Here is a 25,069-nt window from a genome sequence, read left to right on the forward strand (position 1 = left end):
GCATCTTTAATCGGTGGCGATCAAGAACCGGCAATAGAGAAAAATTTCGGCTTCCTAAGATAATATTTACATGCCGTTGAGTCGGAACGACGCTCCGGCCGACGATTCTACCTGGTCGAATTCCACTTTTCGTTCTTCGAACAAACACGCCTCTTCCACAACTATTTCCGACGTATTGGCATCGTCCTCCACGATTTGCTTAACAGCCTCGCCGCTAAAGTTAGCGGACGTGTCAAATTGTCCGACTTTAACGCGTCGAACATCGCTCAAACATGGCCGACATCTACTTTCCTCAAAAATTCTACCAAGAACGATGCTCGAGAGCGTGTTTGCACTTTGGTATACCAAGCATCTGCTACAAAATACACGGAGAAAGTAAAGAACGAGGACGAAAGCGGTCTAGAATCATGGGAATGCCATAAGTACTCGACATTTATCCTAAATTCCGTCAACTAAAATAGATAGACAGTGGCCTGACGGTTTAACGATACCGCTCGAAACATATCGGCTAATTTCAGGAATTTTCGAGCGTTCGGAAGCCCGTTTATAGCGGTAATCGAACGTCTCTATTCGTCGGCAGTCGCCTCGACATTTCCGGCTAACAACTCCGACGCAACCAACGCCCCTGAGGTCGATCGATCCGATTGGCCGAGAGACGTAGATACACCCACGCGTACACCCACCACCTGCTCTCTGCAATTAATCTCCTCTCAGCAATTAATCCTCATCGTGTACGTGTGTGCAAGCCTGTAAGCGTGTAAGCGTGTAAGCGTGTATGCAGAATTTCAAGCATCGCATTCTGGTAGCAGAAGCAGCTAGACCGATCCGGCTGATCGAGATCGAGATGGATGACGTTGTCGCTACATTGTAATTGGACATGTTGAACGTTACGCGTAGCAAGCATCGCTGATGATTTACGAAGCAAGACGAAATTTTAAAGCGACCAATAAGAAGATTATTTAAACGATAACGAAAAATTGATATTTTATCTTTTTGGTCGAGGCGACAAGATCGCAGAGAAAACGTGGCTCGTAACGTAGCTAAAGCGGTGGAAACGGGCTTGCGCGACCGATGCGACTGTTCGAAACAGGCTACGGAACGTACGTCGAGTATCTACCTACTACGTAACGATAAAGAATCGCTATCGCAGTCTACTTTTCTTTCGCAGACCTACTTCCATCGTCCTGACAAACTTCTCAAATTGAACACGCATCGGTGAACTAAATTTTCAGGAATTTCACGTTTGGATCGAACGTCGAATGGCAAATCGATCGTAGAACCGATGGATCGTGCAGCGATCACGCTGCATAGCCGACGGCAAACCAAGAAGGAAAACATTTAACACGTACCTGAGTGGGCGTAAGGTGAATTAGGGCGGCTAGGTGTTCCCGTTCGGGCGCGCTCAGGTATTTCTGCTGCTTGAACCGCCTCTCGAGCTCGTGAACCTGCTGCTGAGTGAACAGAACGCGACGCTTTCGTCTTTGGGGAAGGTGGGGGAATTGCATGGCGCCGACGCCCATGCCGACACCGACGCCGACGCCGACGCCCACTCCCATACCCGACGACTTGGTCACGTCGCCCATTGACTGGCCCACAGGGCAGCCGGCCATGTTGGTCCCGGCGCCCGCCGCCGCGGCGCCCATCAGCCGCGAAACTATAACAGAGCATTGAAAATATCAATGGCGATACGTTGTTTTTTTTTTTTTTTTTTCGCATTTGAAGTCGAACACAAAATAGCGATACGAAGGAAAGTAATTATCGTAGTAAGCGATCGCAATTGCTTTTATATTTTTATGTCGGACATCGCTCTACCATACCTGTTTTATATTAGATAGAAAAAAAAAGAAAAAAAAAAAACAAAAATAAAATAGAACGAGAAAGACGGTTCCGTAGGAACCTGGCGCGGCACGGAACACGACGATAGTTTCTTCGTTGCTTCCTCGCATGCTTTCGTCGTACAGCGGTACTCTCTCGGTCGATCTTCCATTACAGGAGAATGTTGGGTGCGCATTGTTGCGTGCTCGATCGCCGAAGAACGTTCGGTTGCCCGTCGGCCTACGTCGTGAAGGACGGTTCGAGATAATTTATCCCGTTGGAATCCGTGGAGGATCGCGAAGAGGAGACGAGAGGCACGCGAGACATGCCGCGAGAGAAGAGACAGCCAGCCACAGGCGAGCGAAGGGAGAGCGAAGATCGGCCCTCTGAATTCGAGCTACTGAAACCCAACGAGCAGTCCATCCCTTGTCAGTTGGCGAAGAGCTGTCAAGAACGGACGCGTCTCGACCAGGACAAAAGGAGCGATTTAGCCGCGCAAAGTGCTACGTCATGGAGCACGGGAGGTCCGACGATGAAGTCCCGAATTATTATTATGTCTGTGAGAACGTATTCTCAGCCTGTCAGGCCGTGCCCGCCTCGGGAAAGAAATACCACACTCGAGACACCAAACACCGACCGAATTTGTTTACGCGACGCCACGCATCCAGTTACGATGGAAAATCGATGGAAACTCGTCCACCGTGCACCGATATTTCGCGTATCGAATTGTAAATCGTCGATCGAGTTTCCTGTCCTGTTCGACGAATCGCCGAACGAAGACGGAGTGGCGCCTTTGAGCGAGATTCGAGCGAAGCGTCTGTCGACAAATCGAGAATCAGAGATTTCGTGAAATATACTTGAGAGAGAAAGAAAGAGAGAGAGAGAGAGAGAGAGAGAGAAGAAACAGCGACGAAACGCAGAAACTTGCAACGCGATTAATAATACCAGATCTTCTAACTTGCGAAGATATGAAACTACGAGCATCACGATGTTTCAAGACTATCGTCGATGAAACGCGGACGATGGGCCGGGACAATGGAAGCCCGAAGAGGAACGACGGGTTCGACGTTCCGACGAAACGGAGCGCGAACACGGGGGTGGATCGCGCTCGCTCAAGCTCGTAAGAATATCGTTAAGCAAATTGACGTGTTCTACCTGGCCACCGAAGTCGAATCTTCCGTTAGGTAAGATTCCGAACAGCCGGTCGAACGCGTCGATCGACCGGATAATTACGCGGTATCGTCGATAGTGACGGACAAACAAAAACCCTGCTCTTCGTCGTTACAAAGTCGAAGCGTAACTTTATAACGGTGAATTATTTTTAAGGGCTATTAGGTTCGATCGAGCGTCGATTTCAGGCTACCACAAACTGGTAAAACAAAGTTTAATCCGCAAGATGGCTCGTATATGTTATTCTTCCTGAGTAACGAGGCAAGCAAGATATTAATCCTAAGAACGAGTTGCCAACGTCCACGTTTCTTAACGACCATGTATCGGAGGAGACGAGAGAGAGAGAGAGAGAGAGAGAGAGCAAGCAGCGAACGACAAATCGTTTTCCCTATCTTATCCGAGCCGGCCGAGAGCAGAAGCGACGACTATCGTCCGTTCGGGCATCGCCAAAGAAGCAAATATCGACGTTCAAATCGAACGTTTCGCCGTGTCTTTCGCCTTCTTCTTTAGAGACGCGTAGCAACGCGTGAAAATCGGGAGAAATTGATTTTGAAAACGTTCTGTACGTTGAGTAACGTCGCCTGGCGCGACGAGGGTCGTTCAGGCTTATTTGTTTAACTAAAATCTCCGGTAGTGTCCGGTAGCCACGCATTTTGGGGGCCAGGGATCGATATACGTTCTCTAGCGGCTAGCAGAGTGGCGCGTGCGGCCGACAGAAATCCAAGGAGAAGAGCGTCTGTTGACACAAGTCCGAAGGACGCGAGCTTTGTTGGCCGACGATCTTCTTCAGCGGCCTGTGAAACGCGAGAAGCCCGAACAACCGTGCCATCTGCGAGTACGACTGTCTATGCAGATTCGATTTGTCCTGGAAACGCGCGTCAAGCTACTTTCGCGATATCGAGAGAGCATCGAGAGAGAACTCGAGAGAAGCAGCCGACCGCGAATGGTCAAGCTCGGAGAATGGGAAATTTCAAAGTCGGAGCAAAAATCGTCGTTTAAAAGTTTGAATCGCGACTTTCGAAATATTCGGCTTATCCGATCGTCGTTATCGTTGATCGACGTTATCGCATATTTGGAGATCGTTAATCCGGAGATTTAACGGGACAGGCAGTCGACCGGAAGGTGGATACGTGGAAACGTGGAAACGTTTGGAGCGACGAGCGACGGATGAATTCACGAGTCGGTGTTACGAGACGACGCGCGACGTGACGGAAGGCGGACAGGCTGTTGTGGACTTTGAAATACGAGTCCGATACTTCGTCGATGGCTAAATGGACGTAAGTGCGAGCTAGTAATAACAAAGGTAGACACGAGGCGAATAAAAGCGGGACAGACGTGCCTCGTGGATGGCGAAAGGGATGATCGCGTGCAACCTACCCACACGAAACGACGTTTCCGCTCTCGCAGAACCAAGCCTATCTATTTGCTCTTGTCTTTCCTCTGCTCTTCGTTTCGGCGTACAAGTCGGCGGCTTCTCCTTTTCGCGTTCGACGAAAAGCTCGACGTTCGTTACGGAATGTCTTCCAGACGACCAAGTTGAAAACGATGGTGGTCACGGATTTCGATCGGAACGAGGATACGTACTATTTTGATGTTATCAGCGAAATCGCGCGATTCCAGCGATAAAAACAATTCCAAGATTTTATAGCGACACGGCAGTTTTATAGCACAAATTTTATAGTAGCGGACGACTCAAATCGTGTTGTTGTTTTGCCTCGGAGTATCAAGATAGTTAGGACACGAGTAACGTAAGAAGAAGAAATAGACTCCGAGCAAAACAACGTGGCCGTTACGCATAACCGTCGAACAAGGACTAATTTGAATTTTCCGACTCCCCCTCGCCCGCCGACCAGTATAAATAAACGTATAAATAACTCGCGTTATCACGAGTTATCCATCGAGTCATCGACGAGCATTTATCGCGAGTATTCGTCCGCGATTTTACTTTGCCATTTACGCTCTGTGCGGCGAATATAGGCTGTATATTAATTTATCATTTTTAAGTATATTCGACGGTTACGACAACAAACGATAACCACCGATAAATCTCGCGGTCGAACATCCCGTATACCTGCCCCGTACAATTTATTCGTACGACAAACACGCACAACTTGCCGATATCGATCGATACGTTGATATTATCAATCGGCGAACGATCGCGTACGAGAGACTTTGAAAGAAACTCGTTGTTCTTGGTGCACGCGTTCGCGGACCTGTCTCGACGAATCTAATTGCCGCGAACGTCCGCCAACTCGATCGATCAGCTCCTTTCTAATTCGATCGCTTACGCGTTACAAGAGACCCGACGTTGCAACGGTATTTTCGGAGGAAGCAACGCGCGAACGCGGTTCGAACCCGAGAAACGGAAAAGAAAGCGACGCATCGACCAGGCAAGAATCGCGATAAAACGATGGAAAGACAAAGTGGTACTCACTGGCAAAGCGGGGATCGTTGGTGGCCGACGGTGTAGGCGCGTACCACGGATGATGGGATCTCATGGGGTCGGTGGCGGTCGCGCCTCCGGCGACCGCTGGCCCCGCATGATGATACGATAATTCCGCGGCGCAGTACTGATACTGCGAGGTGAGTTGCATGGTCGCGTAAGGATTGCCCATGGCGGTCATGCCTGACCCGGCACCGGCAGCGCCGCTGCCTCCTCCGGCGGCGTCGTTCGGACCGGAAACCGGTCCGGGTGTGCCGCCACCGGGCGTCGAGCCTCCGTGAAGCGGTGGACTGCCGCTGCTCGCGCTCGAGCTACCGGTATTGCCGCCGACACGGGCGCCGCACGCGTTTCCGTAAGGCGATACCTGAGAATGCGTGACCACGCCGACGCCGATCACCTGCTCCAGCTTCCTGAACGACTCGTTATCGATGGGTGAGAGAATGTCAGTGACGCTGAACGGAGTGGTATGAGCGCCACCAGCGGCTTGTACGTGGGACGAATGCTGTTTGGGCGACAGGCTCATCGCCAGGTCGATACCGTTCAGATCTGTCAGCAAGCTAGCTTGCTCCAGCTGGGTTTGTTGCTGTTGCTGCTGCTGCTGTTGCTGTTGTTGTTGTTGCTGCTGTTGTTGTTGCTGATGCTGGTGATAGCTGGTGGCATTGCCGTTCCCCTGGTTGCCGGCGCTGTTCCCGCCGCTGCCACCGCTCATCTCGACGAGGCCCGCGCCCTCGAGGTACTTGAAGCTCGCGCTTCGCGGAATCCTGAGGCCGGCGCTAGCCGCTGGATACCGACATCACTTCAACCGCCTAGCGCGCGTTCAACCGACAATTTCGATCGCCGAAGCTTCGCAGCGACTAAACCGCGTCGCTCGGCCACTTTTTTCTTCCACCGCTACGATTTCTACAGATGTCTCCGATTCTTCCGATTCTTCCGATTCCTCTTGTTTTCGCGCGCTCTACCGCTTCTCTTACAAAATTCTTCCTTTCGACTCGTTGCGTTTCGTCGAACGACGAAACGTAAAATCGACGATGTACCTTTTCAGATGCTCGGTGCAGATATCGTCTGTTTAAACGAGGAGAGAAGAAGAACCGCGCGTCACTCTTGGCACAGTTTCGAACGATTCACCGCCGCACTTGGTTCCATTCATCGGGCGACGATAAATAATCGCACACTGTTTAACGATCCTTGGCACGATCGCTGCGAGACGTTGGATCGACTCATCGTCCAGGTAACCGAACCACGTACATTCGCAATTTCTTTTTCATCGATAGATCAACCGACTCGGTGCGGTGATACGCGGAACGCGTCCATTGTATCGACGCGAGGAAGGCTGGTTGCGGCTGGACGCGTCCAGCGGCGACACCGCGTCATTCGCCGCATTCCTCTGTTCGTGTCGCATTCACCAGGTCGGACGATATCCGGAAACAGGAACGAGGTCGAACACGCCGTGCAACTACGCGAGTTGTGGATCCACCGCTGCGTAGCACCGATCGTCGAGCGCGAACCAACGTCGACCAACGATCGCAGGTTTGCCAAGGTCACCAACGACCGACCGTCCGCTTCTTTTCGCGCTCGCACACGACCTGATCGAACGTCTTTCGCAGGACGAAGGAGATCCTAGAGGCACAACACGATTCGTAGAGCGAGGGCACGAGCGACGAAGGCACGGCACGGCACGGCACGACGCGACGCGACGCGACGCGACGCGATGCGATGCGATGCGATGCGAAACGATACGGAACGAAAGACGAGAACGGAAGAATGACACGCACACGTGGTCGAGGAGGAGAGTGGCCGGCCAGAGCCGGCCGGCGGCCGACTGAAATCACCCGGGGGGTCTTCGAGTCCTTGGACTCTGCCGATAGAGAGACGATGGTAGATGTACCACTCTACAGTTCGCCTCCACCTTCGTCGAGGATACACTCTCTCTCCGTAGGAGAGGAGAGAGCGTCTATGGATGGATGGCTTGCTGGCTGGTTCGCTAGCTGGCTGGCTGGCTGGCTGGCTGGCTGGCTGGCTGGCTTGGCTGGCTCGCTGGCTGGATAGATGGATGGATGGATGGATGGATGAATGAATGAAGAGGACTGTCGGGTACTCCTGGAGAGGTCCTCACGGCCGCTTAGACCCACTCGACCAGCGCAGCGGCTCGGCCGGTCGCGCTCGCTCGCTCGCTCGCTCGCTCGTTCGCTCGTTCGTTCGTTCCTTCCTTCCTTCCTTCCTTCCTTTCTTCCTTCGTTCGTTCGTTCGTTCTTTCGTTCGTTCGTTTGTTCGTTCGTTCGTTTGTTCGTTCGTTCGTTCGTTCGTAGTTCGGTCGTTCGGTCGTTCGGTCGTTCGGTCGTTCGGTCGTTCGGTCGTTCGGTCGTTCGTTCGGTCGTTCGGTCGTTCGTTCGTTCGTTCGTTCGTCCGGGCTCGGGCCCCACAGCCTCTCGCGGAGAACCCGTACGACGACACGATGAGTGGAGTGCCCACTACGGAGAAGTGCCTGCTACCAAGAGTCGTGATGAGATGTCCCCTTTTGCGTGTGAGAGAAGGGCTCCCACTCGCCTTCCTCTAGAGGGGTTTGCGGGGCTATCTAACCGACCTCCGAGCCAAACCCGGCACCCTAACCATCCCGTCATTGGAGGAACCCCGCCAATCAACGCGCCCATGCGATTCCATTGGATCGCTTTCCGCGCGGTTCCACTCTTGCTCGGGGTTGTCCCGCGCTGCTCGCCGTTACGCCGTTGGTCAGACCTATAGATCTTCCGTTATACGTCCGCCTATCGCGCCTCTGATCCCTGACATCCCAGCCAGGAACCACCTCGTCTACCTAATCTACTACCGTCTCATGGCCACCAGCCTCGGGACAGCCCACCTTTCTCGCTTCTCTTTCTATCCCTCTTTCTCCAATTACCTATCTAGTTCTGTCCCTTTCTAGCGTTCTACGTCTGGCATTGTCCTTGGAAAAATTTCACCGCGCTCTGCTATGCATTTTGTCGAATTTTTCTTCGCAGGGTGCCTACCACGATTTTACCGACCACCCTTATCGAGAACAGCGACGGTACGCGACTGTCTAACCGATCGACGTCGTTCGATGCTTTGCTACCACGATGCAACGTGTCGCTAGCTGTGCATTCCTCTCGTATTTACAGTTTTTCTTTTTTATACAGAAATAGATGAAATTTCTTTTTAATACGGTTCTTCGTATTCCCTTAATGAAACGCAACGAGACTAGCATGCCCGATTCTAGCTTATACTACGCGTACAATTTCGATATTTCGTTGAAAAGCTCAACTTCTAAAACGATTCGTTAATATCGAAACGTTGAAATATTTATTTTGAGTAAGTCGTTGGGATTTTTTAATCTTACATTGGTATTTGACTAGATTTTTACTTTTCCAGCTTTTCCATAACAAAATTATCCTTTCGTAATATATATACACGGACGAGATGCACTCTCTCCGTCTGCACTTACGTCGATACGTAATACGTGAAAGGAACGTTCCATCAGCATACGACATTAAGCGACATCCGTCGTCCACTTTCTCAATTATCGTGTTCCTCTCGGGAAGAAAATCTCTTTAGAAACTTCACACCGATAAGGCTAAAATGGCAAAATGGGTATACCATGCTTCTAAAGCAATTACAAACTGTTTGAAAAATATCAACGTTGCGAGAGATGGTAATTTACATAAAATATTTCTCACATATCGCTTTTCTACAAAATTTTATTTATAACTGCTGTTTGTTTTTGCTTATATAACCTAAAACGTGTAACCAAACTATATCCTATATAATTTTCTTAATTCTTTAACTTTGAATCGACAACACAGTTTCATCTACAAATTATTTTCAGCTACCACCATTGGTTTATTGACACCGCGGGTTTTATTATTGCAACATGCAAGGAATACTAACTTTTATATGAGAAGTAAGTAAGTTTCGTCGACACACTTTCAGAAACATTTGTTAGGTTCTGCTCGAGCGCTGATAATCTGGAAATATCACCTGTGTTTAGGATCAGCTACGCAATTATGGAAATCTGTTACAAGCGTTAGTAATGCCGGTAAAAGAAGAGGAAGAGGGAAAGGTCTTGCGAGGCCCAGAGATTTAAATCGTGGTCAAAGAGTCGGTTGTGGAAAAATACCATTCGTATTTCCTGGACTGAATGCCCCTGTCACGCACGGAGAACATATAAATCAGCAAAGACGTCTTACGGCGCAAGAAGCAGAAAATCTCGATACTGCGAAAACTGTTACCGTGTTGAAACCAAAACGACTCAAACTTCACCCTTTAAACCGAGGTTGGTCCGGAAATCAGCCTGGTGGGAGGAAACTCGGACCACCCGATCCTGTTGACGACGGTTTGTGATATAATTGTTCGATACATATATACGTATATATCTATATATATACATATAAATTATAAGTGAAATTTTTACCGATTCAGATGTTTTCCATGGATTCGAATCTTGGATATTATCTGCCAAAACTTCGTCTATCATGACCAGTACTATGGGTAGATCGAAACGTTGTAACGCTATAGTTGTTACTGGAAATGGAAAAGGCTTGGCTGGATTTTCACAAGTAACAGGACGTGAATTTAAATCGACCGTAAATATAGCTAAAAACAGGGCAGGACGTAGATTGATATACTTTGAAAGATATAACGAACATACTGGTAAACGATCTTCTTGTGTCTTTTGTTGTCTATTACTAGCTCTATAACTATGTAAAATTATAATACCTTTTGTTCTAGTACTCCATGACTTTTTTGGACAATTTGGAAAAACAAAAGTATTCGTACAACAAAAACAGAAGGGTTACGGACTGAAATGTCATCGTGTTATTAAAACATGTTGCGAAGCAATTGGTATCAAAGATTTGTACGCTAAAGTCGAAGGATCTACAAACGTGGCGTACATCGTAAAAGCTTTCTTTATTGGCTTACTGCAACAGGTACACCGATCGAAACTATATTAAGCGGTAGCAAAGAAGAACTGTACTTTTCACATTATATGCGACTTTGCGGTATATTGATAATAATATTATTAACCATATTTTTAGAAAACATACGAAGAAATGGCAAATGAGAAAAAATTGCATGTGGTCGAAATGAGGAAAGAAAATAATTATTTTCCTACTGTACTTGCTTCGCCATCGATAGTTCGAACCTCCAAAGAAATTCCACAAGACGAAATTTTAGATTTTAAACAGTACGTAATGAATGGAAAAGTTCTTTTGCAGAAAAAAAAGCCTGAACCATTTTTCACGAAATTGCCTTCGTGGTTATTTCATTTACGTAAACAAGAACGTCACAGGGATCAGGATCAGGTTATAATCAGATTAAAAGCTGAATATGGCGACGTGTGTAGTTTTCTCGCTGAAAAATATCCGGAAGCAAGAGCTTCTAAATGGAGAAAACATGACAAAAAGCAGGAGGAGGAAAGCGCAATTGAAGCGTGATATTTCTGTAATAAATATGAATAGTTCGTTAGAAACATAATTGAATATTAAATGTGTATTCGGTAATAATCAGTAATAACAAAAGTATATGTAATCGAGACTTTTTTCTTTTTTCCTCCGTATCTCGATATATTTACTTACAGTGGTAATAAAATATTTGAAGGATTAACGTTGAACTTAATTACAAGCAACAAATGTAAATATGGATTCCAGTCGTTTAAAAAGGTAAGGAGATTAAGAGTACGTTAAATTGTATTATTTGAATAACGATTATCACTAGAAGTCTGTATTATCCGCAGAAGGTATATGCATAAAGTGTTAAATATGGCGTGCAGACGAACGTATCGGAAATCTCGTACGGCTTCGTTTTAACATAAAAATGAACGCATTCTTATTGATTCCTCGAAAAGATTTTTTGAAAAGGTGTCTTTCGGGTAATCATAAATCGTTACATCCATATTCCATACATTTAATACGTAGATCAAGTTACGAAATGACTGGTGTCTTATCGAATATTTAATTATTTCTTATCGCCTGTATATACATATATGTATATTTAGTTGATGAAGAAGAAAGAAATCAATATCAAATAGATCATGGCTGATCCAACGATACAAACATTCTGTTGTCATCATTCTAACAGTACGGATATGGCAATTGTAATAATGCAAGAATTCAATACAGATTTGTACAATACTGTTTGTATGATCTCTTCTTCTATAGGTATCCTAGGTGCAATGTATCAGGTAAGGGAAATCTTTTAGTAAAATCTTATAAATCACTGATGAAATTGCTTTGTAGATACTTCCAAGAGAAACATCTAGTCATTCTCATAGGTGGCAAAGCTTATCTGTATCTAGAGGAAGAGAGATCATCGTATGGCTTGCAATTGCAGACCTCTTAGCCTCGTTAGGTAATTACATTTGTTTTCTAATACTGAAAAAATATGAAATAGATAAAAAACAAAGAAAGTCACTTTTCTCCTCTCAATTTGAATTTTTTACTAGGTGTATTTATTAGATCGGCGATATGGATGAATTTTAAATCCATAATGCCAATGCAAGATGATACATCAAGTGTTGTCTTTTGCGCACTTTTGTCGGTAAAATAATTGTATTATAAAATTCACCGCATTAGTAACCTGTATTCGTTTCAATCTTTTGTCATATTAATATAAAAAAAAAAAAATTACCAGGCTTGGATACAGTATTTTTATATGGCAACATGGATCTGGACTCTTTGCTACGCCATTGACATGAAACTGTTACTAGGAGACAGATCTGGGCATTCTACTTGTTACCATGCCTTTGCATGGATATGTCCAGCAATTTTGACTACATTTGGCTTAACAATCTTATATATACCAGATGCAAAGTTAGTTTTTGTTTCGATTTAATGGCATGCCACGATGTTACCCATTGTTATTTCTTTAAAGTATCACGACACTTTTCTTTTCCCAGTTGTCACAATTTGACATCATTATCCACTGTTACATTACGTATTCTGCCAAACTATTGTGCTACTTATGTGCTATTAGCAGCGGTCATGATAGTCAATCCTGTGTTATATTTCGCGTCGACGCGAGATCTTCAAACTGCTGTCACTTGTAGTTTGGCACAAATAACAAGCAGAGAAAGGAAATTGGTGCAAGCGATAAAGCTCAAATTTGCATTGACTAATTTTGTTTATTATGTATGCTGGTTACCGAATTTAATTAACGGGATTTTGTTATGGACTTTATGGTTCCAGCTACCAGTCAAAATTATCATTACTCTTTGGTACATAATGGTATGTATATTTTTTAAGGCCAATGTAACAAGTTCAACTCATGAGAATATTTTATTGATAGGCTGTAACAAATCCCCTTCAAGCTTTCTTCAATGCTCTTGTTTACAAAAGATGGAGTAAGAGAGAAAAGTTTCGATTGGAATGCTGTCAGAAGTTAGGGAAAGGAGACAAAAATACCCGATTATCAGAATCATCGCCCTTACTGGATCCCAAATTTGGCTGTCCCCCACATACGAGTATTAACGGATCTTCTTCGTTCTGAGAACTGTGATACTGAAAATTCCTCTTTCAATCGTAGTAATACGATCAATCCACTGCCTTATATGCTTTAAAGAAAGCTATATTTTTAATATTTATATATTTTTCAAGTTTTAGGGAGATAATGTGCTCAATAGCCCATTTTATGATGAAGATTGCTTAAGGGAAAAATATAACTGAAGAATCACTATTTGTATAGAAATATTGTATACATAAAAAAATTCTTTCTTTACATATAAACTTACGTTTAGAATAAGATTTTCCTTAGAGATTAGAGATTATAGTTATTTCCTTATAGCGATAAAAGAGCTTTATGGAAAATTGATTGTTCGTACTAATTTGGTAAATACATTTGTTAATTGTTATAAATATTAAAAGATTTTATTTTTTACATATATAAGAAGAACGCACCTATATAGAGTAGTATTGTTTAATGAGTGTAACCTTTTTTCATATATCTAATATTTTCATGTTGCAGTTCAGTCTGAATAAATTACAAAGTGTTAAGCATCGCTGAACGTTGCACGAGTACATCATATGCTAATATAACTATTTTGATCTAAAAAACACGATAATTTGTTGATCGTCGTTTTTATTACGGTTAATAAAGAGCACCATTAAAGAATACATATCTACAAAACATAATACACGTAGAATTTTCAAAAGAGATGTCTTGATTTTTTTGATTAACAAATTTTATTCCTGCAACAACCCTTCTCCTTTTAATAAAAAAAATTCTTATGTACATCGCTATTAACAAATGATCGAATACTCCTTTTTCTAGAGATTTACATATACATTTTATAAAGAGTACCAAGACTATGTTTTTCGGTAACGAATTGTATTTACGTGTAGCACCAAAATCTCTGTGTGAATATAAGGAATATAATAACTAATACAAAATTTGTTCGTTCATACTAACGCACAAAGCTTGAATGCTTGCTGTATGTAAAAACGAAATCTTCTATAGCCTTAAAAATATAAATCATTATAAGAGCATAAACTGTCAAAATACTGTAAGATTTATATGCAAGATTGATTAATCTATTTTTAAAATAATTATCCTTTTATCTTTAAAGGAAGAGGAACTAACGTGCGTCGTTCAACTTAAAATCCACTAACATTTTAAGAACATTAGTCTTGGATTGCATATGTTCATCACATTATCCAACTCATCTTCTTAGTACATTATGTATAGCAATTTTCATTTTCTTTATACTTTCTTCGAAAAATATATTCGATTTTAATAAAATAAGTTTTATGTAATGCTATATATTACCGACTAATCCTAGCTATACATAATAAGACAGATCGTATATAAAAGTTTTTCGACTCTACGAGTAACGAACCGAATGCTTTGTATAAATCACTTAAAAATTCTATAATAAATACTGCCAAGTATAAACATTTGAAATGTAAGAGCGCCTCAAAGAATCTGTAGTAATCGTTATATATGTCTGGAGTAAACTTGCAAAGGTTTGTGCGAAATAAATGAAATTATTATTTGAAACTTGGCTGCTAAAAATCTACAATTTCGTCAAACGGCCACTCACTTTCTAATATCTACATTGCATTTCATTCGTTGATTTTTAAGACATACGTATTGCATTCCAATCACACTTTTTTACGATATGTCATAAATTGTTTACCTATCGCGTATAAAATACTTTTTTCATCTTTTATATTTTTGCAAACAAGAGACACTTACGTTCACAGAAGATATAAGAAATGTACTGAATTACAGAAATACTTGGCAGTTGAATAATTTAAGTAATACGCTATATTGAACGCGAAACAATACATATGCTCTGTACATCCTTATATAATATATATAAGTCGTCTAATATAGTCGCCTCAAAATTACAATTATATCTTAGAATAGAAACGAATACTTTTATAATCTCATAAACATTAGAAAGAGTATGAAGTTAAAGCACTTGAAAATTATTGTTTTCGTTTGTCCGGTTTGCTATTATGCATTATATAAACGAGAGCTTTGTATTTTATTTACAGTGATATTATTATCTGTTTCTTTCAACTGCAATAATTTTTTTTATTATTTTTATGAAACCCGAAATTATTAAACTTATCACGAGTGTGTAGAATAAAGTGAAATAATATCGCAATAAAAAATTACTTTTTCAAAAGAATTCTTATAAACGTAGAAAATATACATGTGCATTTTATAATAAATTTGATACTATACACGTGTGTTCTAAACGTGTTGCGAAAAGCAAATAAATATATTAAATCTTATGGATACGAACTCACTCCTTTTTCAATTGCTATATTTAAAAGTAAAATAATTAGGTTTATCATTACGCAATTTGGCACTTGGAATACGCGATGTCGTTTTATAAAAAATTAAGAAAACATACACAATGTTAAACAGAATATTTACCTTAAAACACTTAAAGCGCAAAGTATATTACGTAAAAAAGAAATGACTTGATGTCGAACCTAGCGTCTGTCATCAAGATGAAAAATTCGAAGCTCCTCGTGTCAAAGAGGTGATCTCACGAACGATCATCTCAGCAATCTTCCATGCTAACTCCTCTTTGGCCTAATTATATCGATTTTAATTTAGATTCACACACACACAAAAAAATTAGAAGTCATGCGTTAAATGTCACATAAACATTACTGATAAGCGTGAAATTTACCTTATCCTGCTCCATATTTACAAGCCTTTTTACAGCACGTGTTAATCGAGATTCTAAAATTATTTTGAAACGATTATATCAATTCACGTTGTATATTCAAGGTAACTGATCGAAATAACTCACCGTATTTTCTTTGAGGGTCGGGGTCTATCTCAGTAACGAATCTGCCTAACGAATCAATATAACCGACGCTCAAACTATAAAATAAACAAGATATATCTTAAAATATTTATATTGCACAGCATTGTTGTTTTATAATTACCTATATTTGTTACGTTTCCATAAGGAATCTGGATCATAAAGTTGTCTGGTATCAATGTTCATACCACCAGTAATTTTTTTATTATTGTTCAATTTATTTCCTTCATTCCCTGCCTGCAGGGTATTCTGCATATTGATACTAACAGAACTGACCTCACTACTACAATCAGAACCTACAGATATTTAAAAATTTTGTTGAAATCATTTTATTTTTATCTCACTATCGATTACATAGAGTATGATAAATGTAAACCAACACACACCTGCTCTTTTTAGCCTAGGATGTAAATTCGAACATGGACTGCTTTGTATAGTACTGATTAATTCTGATAAGTATTTGTAATATAACTGAGATGATAAGAAAGTAGGTAGATAATACTGGAAAAGAATTTTCTGTTATCTAAAGTTGAAGCCACTGAATCTTATTGATAGCAATGGTTCCGAAGGAGTGCTAGCATTTTTTGTTACTTTAACACAGTATCTTTACCTTATTCAGAAAATTATATACAATTCTACAAGGTTTATCAAAACAATCGGGTTGTGGCCCTTCTCCATCTTCGCGACAAATGTTCTGTTCGACTTGGAAACGAATTTTATCGCTAAAACCAAGGGGCATCGTTGCTTGTAAGCTAAAATACCTGTAATGATTTCAACAATGATAATATCAATGACCTCGTTATTGATCTATTTAGAAAATCATAAAAGAAGTAAACTGTTAGGTAAATCAGTACTTGTCGTAAATAATTAGAGCATCAGTTTGTGCTTCCTCAGGATCTGCAGTATCCTTTTTTTCTAATAAATTTTGTTTATAGCTCATGACTGACATCCAAAAGTCTAATAATTCACGTTTATTTTCAAGTTCCATAAACTCCATAAAATAAAAGAATGCCGTTTCATTGTACAATATATCTGCTAACTGTACATTGCCACTTGTAAGAACATCAATCTGATGTTTGCAGTGAAATTCACTTCGTAAAAAGTTATTAATGTGTCTAGAAAGAATTGCATTTAAATTCCAAAATATAAATAATATAAGCATTTCACAGTTCTTATACTCACTCATTTTCTAATATTTGATATACAATCTTTTGAACAGCTGATAGGCACTGCAACATAGGCTCAATGTTTTCACAGGTAAGAACTTTCTCCATTTTTATTTTCAGGTCTTCGGGGATTTGATTCGTACCCAAAGTATCCTTAGTAATATACCTTTTATGAATTCTTAACACATCTTGCCTAATGGTAGTCATATTTCTTCTTCTGCAGTTGTGATTTGATTGTCGCATTTTGCTTATGGTTTGACTAGTCTTTGGCATGTCGTTGCAATTTGATTTCACATCATTACTATTTACATATTCGTCGAATAGTAGTTTCTTACTTTCATGACTATTTATATTATTCTGTGCCACATCACATTGGAAATTTTCATTGTTGTCTATCGAATTAGAAATACTATTTGTATTCTTTACACAGTTTAAGCATTCGATATTCTCCGTCGTATTTTCTAATACATTATACGAACTGCACAGGCATTCCACTTCCAGCCAAAACTTAATAAGTGCTATACAATTCTGTGTTTCCATAAACTGAATGAAATAGCCTAGAGCACCTTTGTCTGCAAGTATCTGTGGAAGCGTCTTAGAAAGCTGAGAGTTGAAGGAACATATTTCTTCCGTTTCGCCATTCAAAATTTCATCCTCCTCTTCCTCCTCAAGGCTGCACAATGCATCTGTTGATGTTTGAATCGAAGAGCCACTATTGAATACATCCCCGAATGATTTCCCAGAGCTCGTTGATTTTGTGGGAGAAGTTTGGAAAGATCTGGGTCTGTCTTTTTGTCCTGCAATTACAAACCCGGCAAATGTTATTAATACGTATACACTTGAAAAATATTTTGATTTTCGGTGAAGACGCGAAACATGCGGAGGAAAGCAGAGTTTAAAGATTGGAAAGACGAAGACATAAATATTTTGCGTTTAGGTTAACTACGATGTAATTATCGAGCAACCCTTTCATCAGTGAAACATCAAAACATATTTACCAGGTTTTTTAAAAAACTGGAACATTGTTTACGTCACAACGAAACATGATAAACGACGCGATATAATATTCAGAGGAGTAGATAATAATGTTTCGATGCCTGGCGCAAAACTTTTATTTTGTAATGGGCGAAAATTATGCGTGGGTTCCTTTCGAACACGATACCAAGCACTAAGCACTGAATTAGGAAAACGACACGGTGAACTTCCTCGGTTGTGCGTATAAAACAGCACATGACATTTCAACCAGTCTTCATTACTGTCATCGTGGTTCCATTCAGGATCTCTATATCGATACCAATCGAAGCATATCCGCGGCATTTGTTGATTCGACGTCGCACTTTAAAAAACGATCGTGAATCAAAACATCGAAAGACACATCGATGACACCGAACTTGCGTAATCGATCGTTTTTATTTCTAGTATCATCCTAACGCCTCTTTGCTGCCATGTTGCTCATTCGTAGAAAGTTTATATTCATCGGGTCACGATTATTTCCTGCGGTTTCACAATAATGGATAAAGTCACAATCAAAAATATCCGCGTAGCGCATCCTAACGCGCTTTACTATCGTTGCGACTTTATGACCTGTGCGTACAACTACCGTAATAAATTTGTAATTTACCATAACAAATTTCTAACTATGTCGCAGTAATTTTCATTTACAGTATACACCGTTCATCTTATATGTACCGTGTTATTCGCGTATCGTAAATTAAGGAACATTGACATCTTTGCAATATTTTCCCGTGTAACGTAAAAATTACTACGTTTATGTTTATTTTAAATATTCTACAGTAATAATTAACGGCAATGATTAATCATTACGAACCAATCTTTTATTTACTTACGTATATCTATAGCATTAGGGAAAAATCCTGGGGAAAGTCCCGATGAACTACAGATGAAAAGCAATGGAAAAATGGGAAATTCCGATGGACCATATACTTGTAGCCCTTTTTGATATTAGGTAATTGAAAAAAGTGTATTTGACCACGAGTCATCCAAATCTGTGGAACAAGACAGTGGAATAAAAGGCAGTCGTTAGTCAGTTGCGAGACTAAAGTTTGAGAGTTGCAGTAGCGAGGGAGTTACGAGGGAGTAGCAAGTGAGTAGCGAGACAGTTGCCAGTGAATCGCGAGGGAGTTACGACCTATAGAGATCATTAACCAGTGATTTTTACAATAATAAATATAATATAGTAATATTGTAATATACTATATTATAAAATACAGTTTGCAATGTTAAATACTATACTCTGCCCAATGGTTTCTCATCAAATACTTCTTTCAGAGCTATACTTTCTTTGCTCATTTCCTTTTCGATGTATTATCTTCGTTTTACCTTGAAATATTTTTGCAAAGAGTGTACGATTTGATAGTACCTGCCGATAGTATTCCGTTTTATCAATGTGTCCCCTAATTTAATTGCGTTAACTTTGGACAACGTTACGCGACCGATGTAAAAGGAATCCCACCATCCGCTGTAGCAAGATCTTTATTTGTCCTCTTTATACGCGTATACCGTTCCCGCGAGGCTGTGGGAGACGTTTAGAGTAGCGTTTTAATATTTAAATCGGAATTGCTTTGCATTCTCGTGTGTGCACGCTTTCCTGGTATATCGGTACACGATGAGGCCAATGTCCGGCCACTGTGCTCGAGGCTCTCATGACCGTTCGGCGACAAAGAATACCGGTTTCTCGGTGTACTGACCACTATATCAAGGTAGAGCATCGGTATAACGCCGTCTTTTAACCGGACCCCGGTCAGTCTCAATCCCGTCGACGATCCTCGTGCATTTTTCCATTGCTTCGTGGCCCATCGAAGCAAAACGGTCCTCTTCGTCATGTATCCGCGTTACGGCCTCCTCCTCGTGTTCGCTTATCACGTCGTGACTGGTCTGTCCTTACCGACGACGACCTATGATCAACGACAAACCGGTGATCTAAACGTGCAAGTCCACCTGAAGGATGTGCAAGTGGTGGCGTTGTTGGACCCGGAGATGCTTGACGATTACACGGTAAAACGATGACTATCGGTCGCGATGTTCCCGCTGGGATGTTAATGTACCTCGATAAGCGGTACAGTCAGATGACGCGATAACAAGAACTATTATTATCATCGTTGACTTTTATCTTTACTGACGATGTGATAAATATGTTGCATCTAGACTAAAGAGATTTACGGTAGTACGTGGTAACATTGATTTAAAGTAAAGGGTGGAGGAGTAAAGGATAAGGGAGTCGTAAAAAATATTTAAGCAAATCTTCGCGTTTTTAGGATATGAAGAAAGCAGCGTTAAGTAAATTAACACGATCTTGAATTACAGGAATACGATTACTTCTACGATTACGCCGACTTTACGTTGAAACCGATCGTCAAGCCCACCACCAGTACTACAACTACCACCGAAACAGTTCCATTAGAGCAAATCAATGTCTCCGAAACACCCGATTCTTTCTCTCAAAATTCGACATTTCCTTCGATCAGCGAGCCAAATATAAATTCTACCATGGAGAACGCGGAAATTCTTCTACCAGTGGACGATGAGAAAACAAACGAAACCTTAGCTAGTTCATCAACTGAAAGTTTAGAAAATTCAACTAGTGACGGCAGTATACTAAGAATGAGGTTAAGTGACAAAATTGGGAACCTGTTTGAGGATAAGAAGGAAAATCCAACGAAGCACGATAACTGGGAATCATCCACGGAGAATCCGTCCAAAAGACTGTCTAGAAAACGGTGCAAATTAGGATATTCACCGGATGGCAAGGGTCGTTGTCGTCGTTTGAGTCAACGAAAATTATCGTTAATTCCGTAAGTACTACGAAAGCAGGAAACATTAAAATGTATATTTCATCCAATAGAAGATTGGCGAATTTAATTAGTCAAACTAATTAACGAGGTTACAAACTGTGAAATTAAAATTGTATATAAAGTTGCAATAAGAGTTTGAAGATACAAACATGAGATATAAAAAAAAAAAAAAAAAAACATTTCAAACGAACAGTAGATTTGAATCCTCTTCGTTTTCTTTTCTTATTCTTTTCTTCTTGTAGATTGACGATGAGATTACCATCAAAACTTTTAGACGATCTAAGGCGCAGCGCAAGGAATTTGGCGCAGGAGGAAGACGATCGAATGCACTTAAACTGAGCCGTGCCATGAATATTCGATGAATCCTGTACGATTGTGCGGAGTTGCCTCATGTTCCTCATGTGACTTAAGTCGAATTTACATTGTTTCATATTGGAAGAACACGGTAGATGAACACTTGCTTTCATCCGCGGATGAAACGAGGATGAAAGCAGTGTTGCAACAAGTGTAAAACGAAACACACAAAGCGAAAGAGTGTAAATTCGGCTTTATGTTAAGTTACGTATGTCCCATCTTACATTTCTATTCGGCCATAATTTCCTTAGTCGCTGTATATAATAATATATATAAGAAACAATTATACTTAACAGGGTTATAAAATTGTTGTAATAAATAAATTTATGTATGCATATTGAATGATTTATTTCATTTAAATGTTGAATAAAACATCCTGTAGAATAATTTCTCAAATTATAAGATATTCCTAAAAAAAAAAAAAAAGATACTTTTCAAGTGATTGATTCTGTAGAATATAAAGAGATTCCTATCGAAAGAATCTTTAAGAAACGAAGGAACCTCGTTCGAGGTTTTACAGATCAAGATAAGTAAATAGATACGAACAGCATACGATCCTGAGCAGCGAACAAATTCTTTGTACGCCTGCTCGCTCCGGTGTTCTCTGATCAAGGGAATAAAAATATCGTAGAATTACGTAATACGTTGTCATTCTCGAACGTCGTCTATCGTCTATCGTCTATCGTCGCCATTACTATAGTATTATCAACATTAATGTTATTTAATTTCATCCGCCATAATTAAGCCTCCATTTTTTCTTCAGTAACTAAAAATAGATAAAAAGGTTAAGAGTTATTGTCATAAAATTTCATCTTTCTTTTGAAGCTTGAGAATCATATTTTTACCTTTTGTACATTGCATTAACATTTCGAGTGTAATTTCTTTAAAATTATCCAAAGATGCACGAAGAGATATCTAATGGATCGATCCTTCTTGAAGGAACGTGCTATTAAATGAATTCTAAAATGACGTGCCTGAGAAACACGCACGATACAGTCAGTACAATAACTTCTTGCGAGAACTGCTCGATTTCCTTCTTTTAATCCGTAGAGGGGGATAAAGTCGTGTGAAAGAAGCTACACACCGTGCGAGAAGCAGTACTATCATGAGCGGTCTTGGCGGATGGTAGTCGCCTTCATAATCATCTAATGTAAGTCGATTGCCAGGCATACAAGACGTTTCTTACCCTCTCCCAGCAGTGATATTCCCTCGATCTATATAGAAGACGCCGGCGATCCAAAGCTGCCAAGGAAGCGGACGAATCTCTCGCACAGTCGAGGATCGGACTTCGTTCAGCTCGGCTGATTCGAGCGGACGCTTCCAAAAGGGTTTCACCAAGATGCTACTGCACGTTGCGTGCCTCGTCCTGTTACCAGGTAGAATGACGTATACAACTACATCATACTACAGATTTCTTCGTAAGATAGATCCTTTCTTAACATTTAATTTTCATATATTTTGATATAATTACATGTTGCTCTTCCACTCCTTCGGATAAGCTTTCTAAGTTACTTGTAAATTAATGACTTTTTCTGATGTTTACATATGAAACTGGAGCAATTCTTTTTTATGCTCTATCATCTTCGTGTAATTTTGCAGGCATTCTATCGAAATCGTTAATTCCGCGAACAAACGCGGCTCCAGCCACGTATGACCAGCGACAAGACGGTGACTTCAACGTGGACGCGAAGTTTGAAAACTTTTTGGTGGTCGTCGCTACTTCCGGTAGCAGTGGTCTATTCAAGAACCTGGCTACTCAGGCGCTGGAGTTAAACGAGCTAATCTCGCAACGCAGCAAGCAACAGACCGCGGAGAAGCCATCTGAAACGATGGTTTATGAGACAGAAGATGCAGATGGCGGGAGGGAGCCTTACCACGTCGAGATCGTTCATATAGAGAAAGAGGGAGATAGCACAGCTCGAAGTAAACATACCGACAAGACGTCTGACGCTAAAAACACAGAGAAAACTGAATTAGAAACATCGTCGATGGATTCTAAAAATTCTGAGCCTGGTTTGCAAGAGGTGTCTATCGATGGTAAAAAGACGGTAAAGAGGGCTAGAAGCCTGTGGAATACGGAAGAACATCGTGGACTCGTTGATAGTTCGATAAAAGGAAATAAAAGGTCTACTAACGTTAGAAGTTCGCAAGTGAAGAACCTCGACCATTCGGATGATCTACCGGTTAAAGAAGAGGAGGTGTTGAAAGCAGCGAGGCCGGGTATATCGTTGAAGAAACAATTGTCGAAGAAGGAGGAGGAAGACATACCTTCGATATCTGAGGAAAGGAACGAATTGGGCAACAAGTTGGCGGAGCAGGAGCTAGTGTTGTTGGGAGGCGGTATCGAGAATTGCGGACCTGGAAGATATAGGGATAAATTAGGTGTCTGTCAGAACGACAACAATTTTAATTAAAATTCATTCTGTTTAGTAAGAGACTACATAAGTTCCATTTAAGAGTATCTATTTATATGACGATTGTGATATTTGTATACTATAGTTAAAAGTTAAAAAAAGGTAGTAAAAAAGTATAAAAGGCAGGAAAATATGTAAAAGAAATTATATGAAAGATTCAAGCGCAAACTTTGATCTCGTAACCGAACTATATATACACCGAAAGCTATTCTATCTTTTTCTACGTTTGTACTATTTACATCTGCAATGTATCGTAGGATTGTATCATGTTTACGGAGAGATAAATATACACGCACACACGAACAAAAGTCTACTATTTTTGTCCCTAAAATAAGATCCTGCAAAATATGTGTCAAGTCTTACCTAAAATTTCGTGAATGTTCTTCCTTACAGAATGTCCTCGGACGATGAAAATTTATCTCTGCTTATCTCAATAGATAAACTATTGACTCTTATCTGTAGTCTCAAGTTGGAACGTTTGAATTTGAGTCGCGTTCAAGTGATTCCGATCTTCTATAAGCTTTCGTCGGTAGGCGCCATTCAAGGCGAACCAGGAAGACAATCCTCGAAGTTCGAGCATGGCGGAAATGTAAGAGCAAGGGCAAGGTTACGGTAATAAGCGGCGGCTGAGACAGAGAAACGGGGAAATGAACTCGGTGGGGCCATACGAGGCCGTTGCCCTTTACAAATCGGTCCCGTATATGTGCGTGTATGCACGCGCGCGCGCGCGCGCGCGTTTGTGTATGTGGGTAGGTGCTCGCGTGCGCACCGACAGAAACACGCACGTTCGGTATATTTCACGCACGAAAGAGTGTGTATACGTTCGGGAGCAAACCGGCTACCAGTGGTTTCGTTTTTCTTCTTACCAACCGAACTTTGTTCTTGAATAGAATTACGTAGATTAATTAAGACCTAAAAAGAAACAAGAAACGTAACGGGTCTTAAAGAGGTTGAACGAAATGACATATTTCATTACGACAATAAACAACTGATTACATCCTGTAAAAGTATAAATGCCGATATTTATTACCTCTTTTACCGTGTATTTAATCTTCGCCTTTCTATCGATGCCTTCGTAATATAAGCATGCTTGTATGTATATTCTAACAATAGGAACGTAGTACCAATCGATTAACGAATATAGCTCAAAAAATTGTAGAAACTGTTTCTCTGTAATTCTACGAGCTACGACATGTAACTTGCAAATTCACGAATATCATTTCATAGTTAGTACGTTATCGTGTAAGAGAAATCTGGTGTTGATTGAAATTTATTGTTCAAATCGCCCTTAGGACAGACAACTGACACATAATATAGATAATTCTAAAGTAAAGTAGAATGAGATATCAACGTCGTCCGAGCAGAAAAATCAATTCCAACCAAGATTACGTTCTACCTGGCTATGTATGCAACAGAACGTGCACAGTGGCCCCCAGGTTCTTGAACTTGCCTGACGATCTGTTTCCATGCCAGGTGGGGACCGGGATCGCCGGTCGGCAGGAGACGTCGTCACACCTCGCTCATCCTCCGCATCGTCAAGACGTTCATTGCTCACGCTACCACGCCACGGGCATCGTTTTTTCTCATCAAAAATCAACTTATAA

General features: G+C 41.2%; 6 protein-coding genes and 2 long non-coding RNA genes across 9 annotated transcripts in view; 4 read left to right on the top strand and 4 right to left on the bottom strand.

Moving 5' to 3' along the window:
- LOC126871566 (homeobox protein Nkx-2.4-like) overlaps positions 1 to 8,467 on the bottom strand; it is a 32,178-nt gene extending 23,711 nt beyond the window's left edge. The window contains exons 1-2 of the mRNA XM_050630505.1: positions 5,420 to 8,467; positions 1,350 to 1,654 (exon numbers count right to left, since the gene is read on the bottom strand). Coding sequence (XP_050486462.1) covers positions 1,350 to 1,654; positions 5,420 to 6,137 — 1,023 coding nt within the window. The 5' untranslated portion in view covers positions 6,138 to 8,467. The remainder of the gene's footprint in view (positions 1 to 1,349; positions 1,655 to 5,419) is intronic.
- Positions 8,468 to 8,924: 457 nt separating this feature from the next.
- Positions 8,925 to 10,966, top strand: LOC126871567 (putative 28S ribosomal protein S5, mitochondrial). The gene is made up of 6 exons (XM_050630506.1): positions 8,925 to 9,089; positions 9,264 to 9,338; positions 9,426 to 9,770; positions 9,857 to 10,087; positions 10,166 to 10,365; positions 10,474 to 10,966. The coding sequence occupies exons 1-6, from the start codon at positions 9,017 to 9,019 to the stop codon at positions 10,870 to 10,872; spliced, it is 1,323 nt and encodes a 440-aa protein (XP_050486463.1). The 5' UTR covers positions 8,925 to 9,016; the 3' UTR covers positions 10,873 to 10,966.
- Positions 10,967 to 11,126: 160 nt separating this feature from the next.
- LOC126871569 (G-protein coupled receptor 143-like) lies at positions 11,127 to 13,587 on the top strand. Its single transcript, XM_050630509.1, has 6 exons — positions 11,127 to 11,618; positions 11,674 to 11,785; positions 11,880 to 11,974; positions 12,068 to 12,246; positions 12,333 to 12,660; positions 12,722 to 13,587. Exons 1-6 carry the CDS (start codon positions 11,469 to 11,471, stop codon positions 12,920 to 12,922), a joined length of 1,065 nt encoding a protein of 354 aa, XP_050486466.1. The 5' UTR covers positions 11,127 to 11,468; the 3' UTR covers positions 12,923 to 13,587.
- LOC126871558 (A-kinase anchor protein 10, mitochondrial) lies at positions 13,491 to 18,881 on the bottom strand. 2 transcript variants are annotated; one of them, XM_050630486.1, is made up of 9 exons: positions 18,733 to 18,881; positions 16,902 to 17,682; positions 16,574 to 16,834; positions 16,330 to 16,480; positions 16,106 to 16,220; positions 15,844 to 16,015; positions 15,705 to 15,778; positions 15,582 to 15,634; positions 13,491 to 15,481 (listed from the first exon to the last, which is right to left on the bottom strand). In XM_050630486.1, the coding sequence occupies exons 2-9, from the start codon at positions 17,423 to 17,425 to the stop codon at positions 15,392 to 15,394; spliced, it is 1,440 nt and encodes a 479-aa protein (XP_050486443.1). In that variant the 5' UTR covers positions 17,426 to 17,682; positions 18,733 to 18,881; the 3' UTR covers positions 13,491 to 15,391. The 2 variants fall into 2 exon arrangements, with proteins under 2 accessions (XP_050486443.1, XP_050486442.1); XM_050630485.1 differs by lacking the exon at positions 18,733 to 18,881 and adding an exon at positions 17,884 to 18,473.
- Positions 18,882 to 18,995: 114 nt separating this feature from the next.
- On the top strand, positions 18,996 to 21,388 carry LOC126871577 (uncharacterized). The gene is made up of 3 exons (XM_050630542.1): positions 18,996 to 19,900; positions 20,210 to 20,697; positions 20,940 to 21,388. The coding sequence occupies exons 1-3, from the start codon at positions 19,727 to 19,729 to the stop codon at positions 21,034 to 21,036; spliced, it is 759 nt and encodes a 252-aa protein (XP_050486499.1). The 5' UTR covers positions 18,996 to 19,726; the 3' UTR covers positions 21,037 to 21,388.
- LOC126871584 (uncharacterized) lies at positions 21,383 to 22,041 on the bottom strand. The gene is made up of 2 exons (XR_007691685.1): positions 21,897 to 22,041; positions 21,383 to 21,817 (listed from the first exon to the last, which is right to left on the bottom strand). It is a non-coding gene; the product is annotated as an uncharacterized LOC126871584 (long non-coding RNA).
- A 243-nt stretch (positions 22,042 to 22,284) lies between these two features.
- Positions 22,285 to 23,773, top strand: LOC126871576 (uncharacterized). Its single transcript, XM_050630541.1, has 2 exons — positions 22,285 to 22,427; positions 22,651 to 23,773. Exons 1-2 carry the CDS (start codon positions 22,391 to 22,393, stop codon positions 23,463 to 23,465), a joined length of 852 nt encoding a protein of 283 aa, XP_050486498.1. The 5' UTR covers positions 22,285 to 22,390; the 3' UTR covers positions 23,466 to 23,773.
- Positions 23,774 to 23,905: 132 nt separating this feature from the next.
- On the bottom strand, positions 23,906 to 25,003 carry LOC126871585 (uncharacterized). The gene is made up of 3 exons (XR_007691686.1): positions 24,862 to 25,003; positions 24,496 to 24,766; positions 23,906 to 24,377 (listed from the first exon to the last, which is right to left on the bottom strand). It is a non-coding gene; the product is annotated as an uncharacterized LOC126871585 (long non-coding RNA).
- Between the last annotated feature and the right edge of the window lie 66 nt (positions 25,004 to 25,069).

The sequence above is a fragment of the Bombus huntii genome, chromosome 12, assembly GCF_024542735.1.
Source record: "Bombus huntii isolate Logan2020A chromosome 12, iyBomHunt1.1, whole genome shotgun sequence".
Lineage (NCBI taxonomy): Eukaryota > Metazoa > Arthropoda > Insecta > Hymenoptera > Apidae > Bombus > Bombus huntii.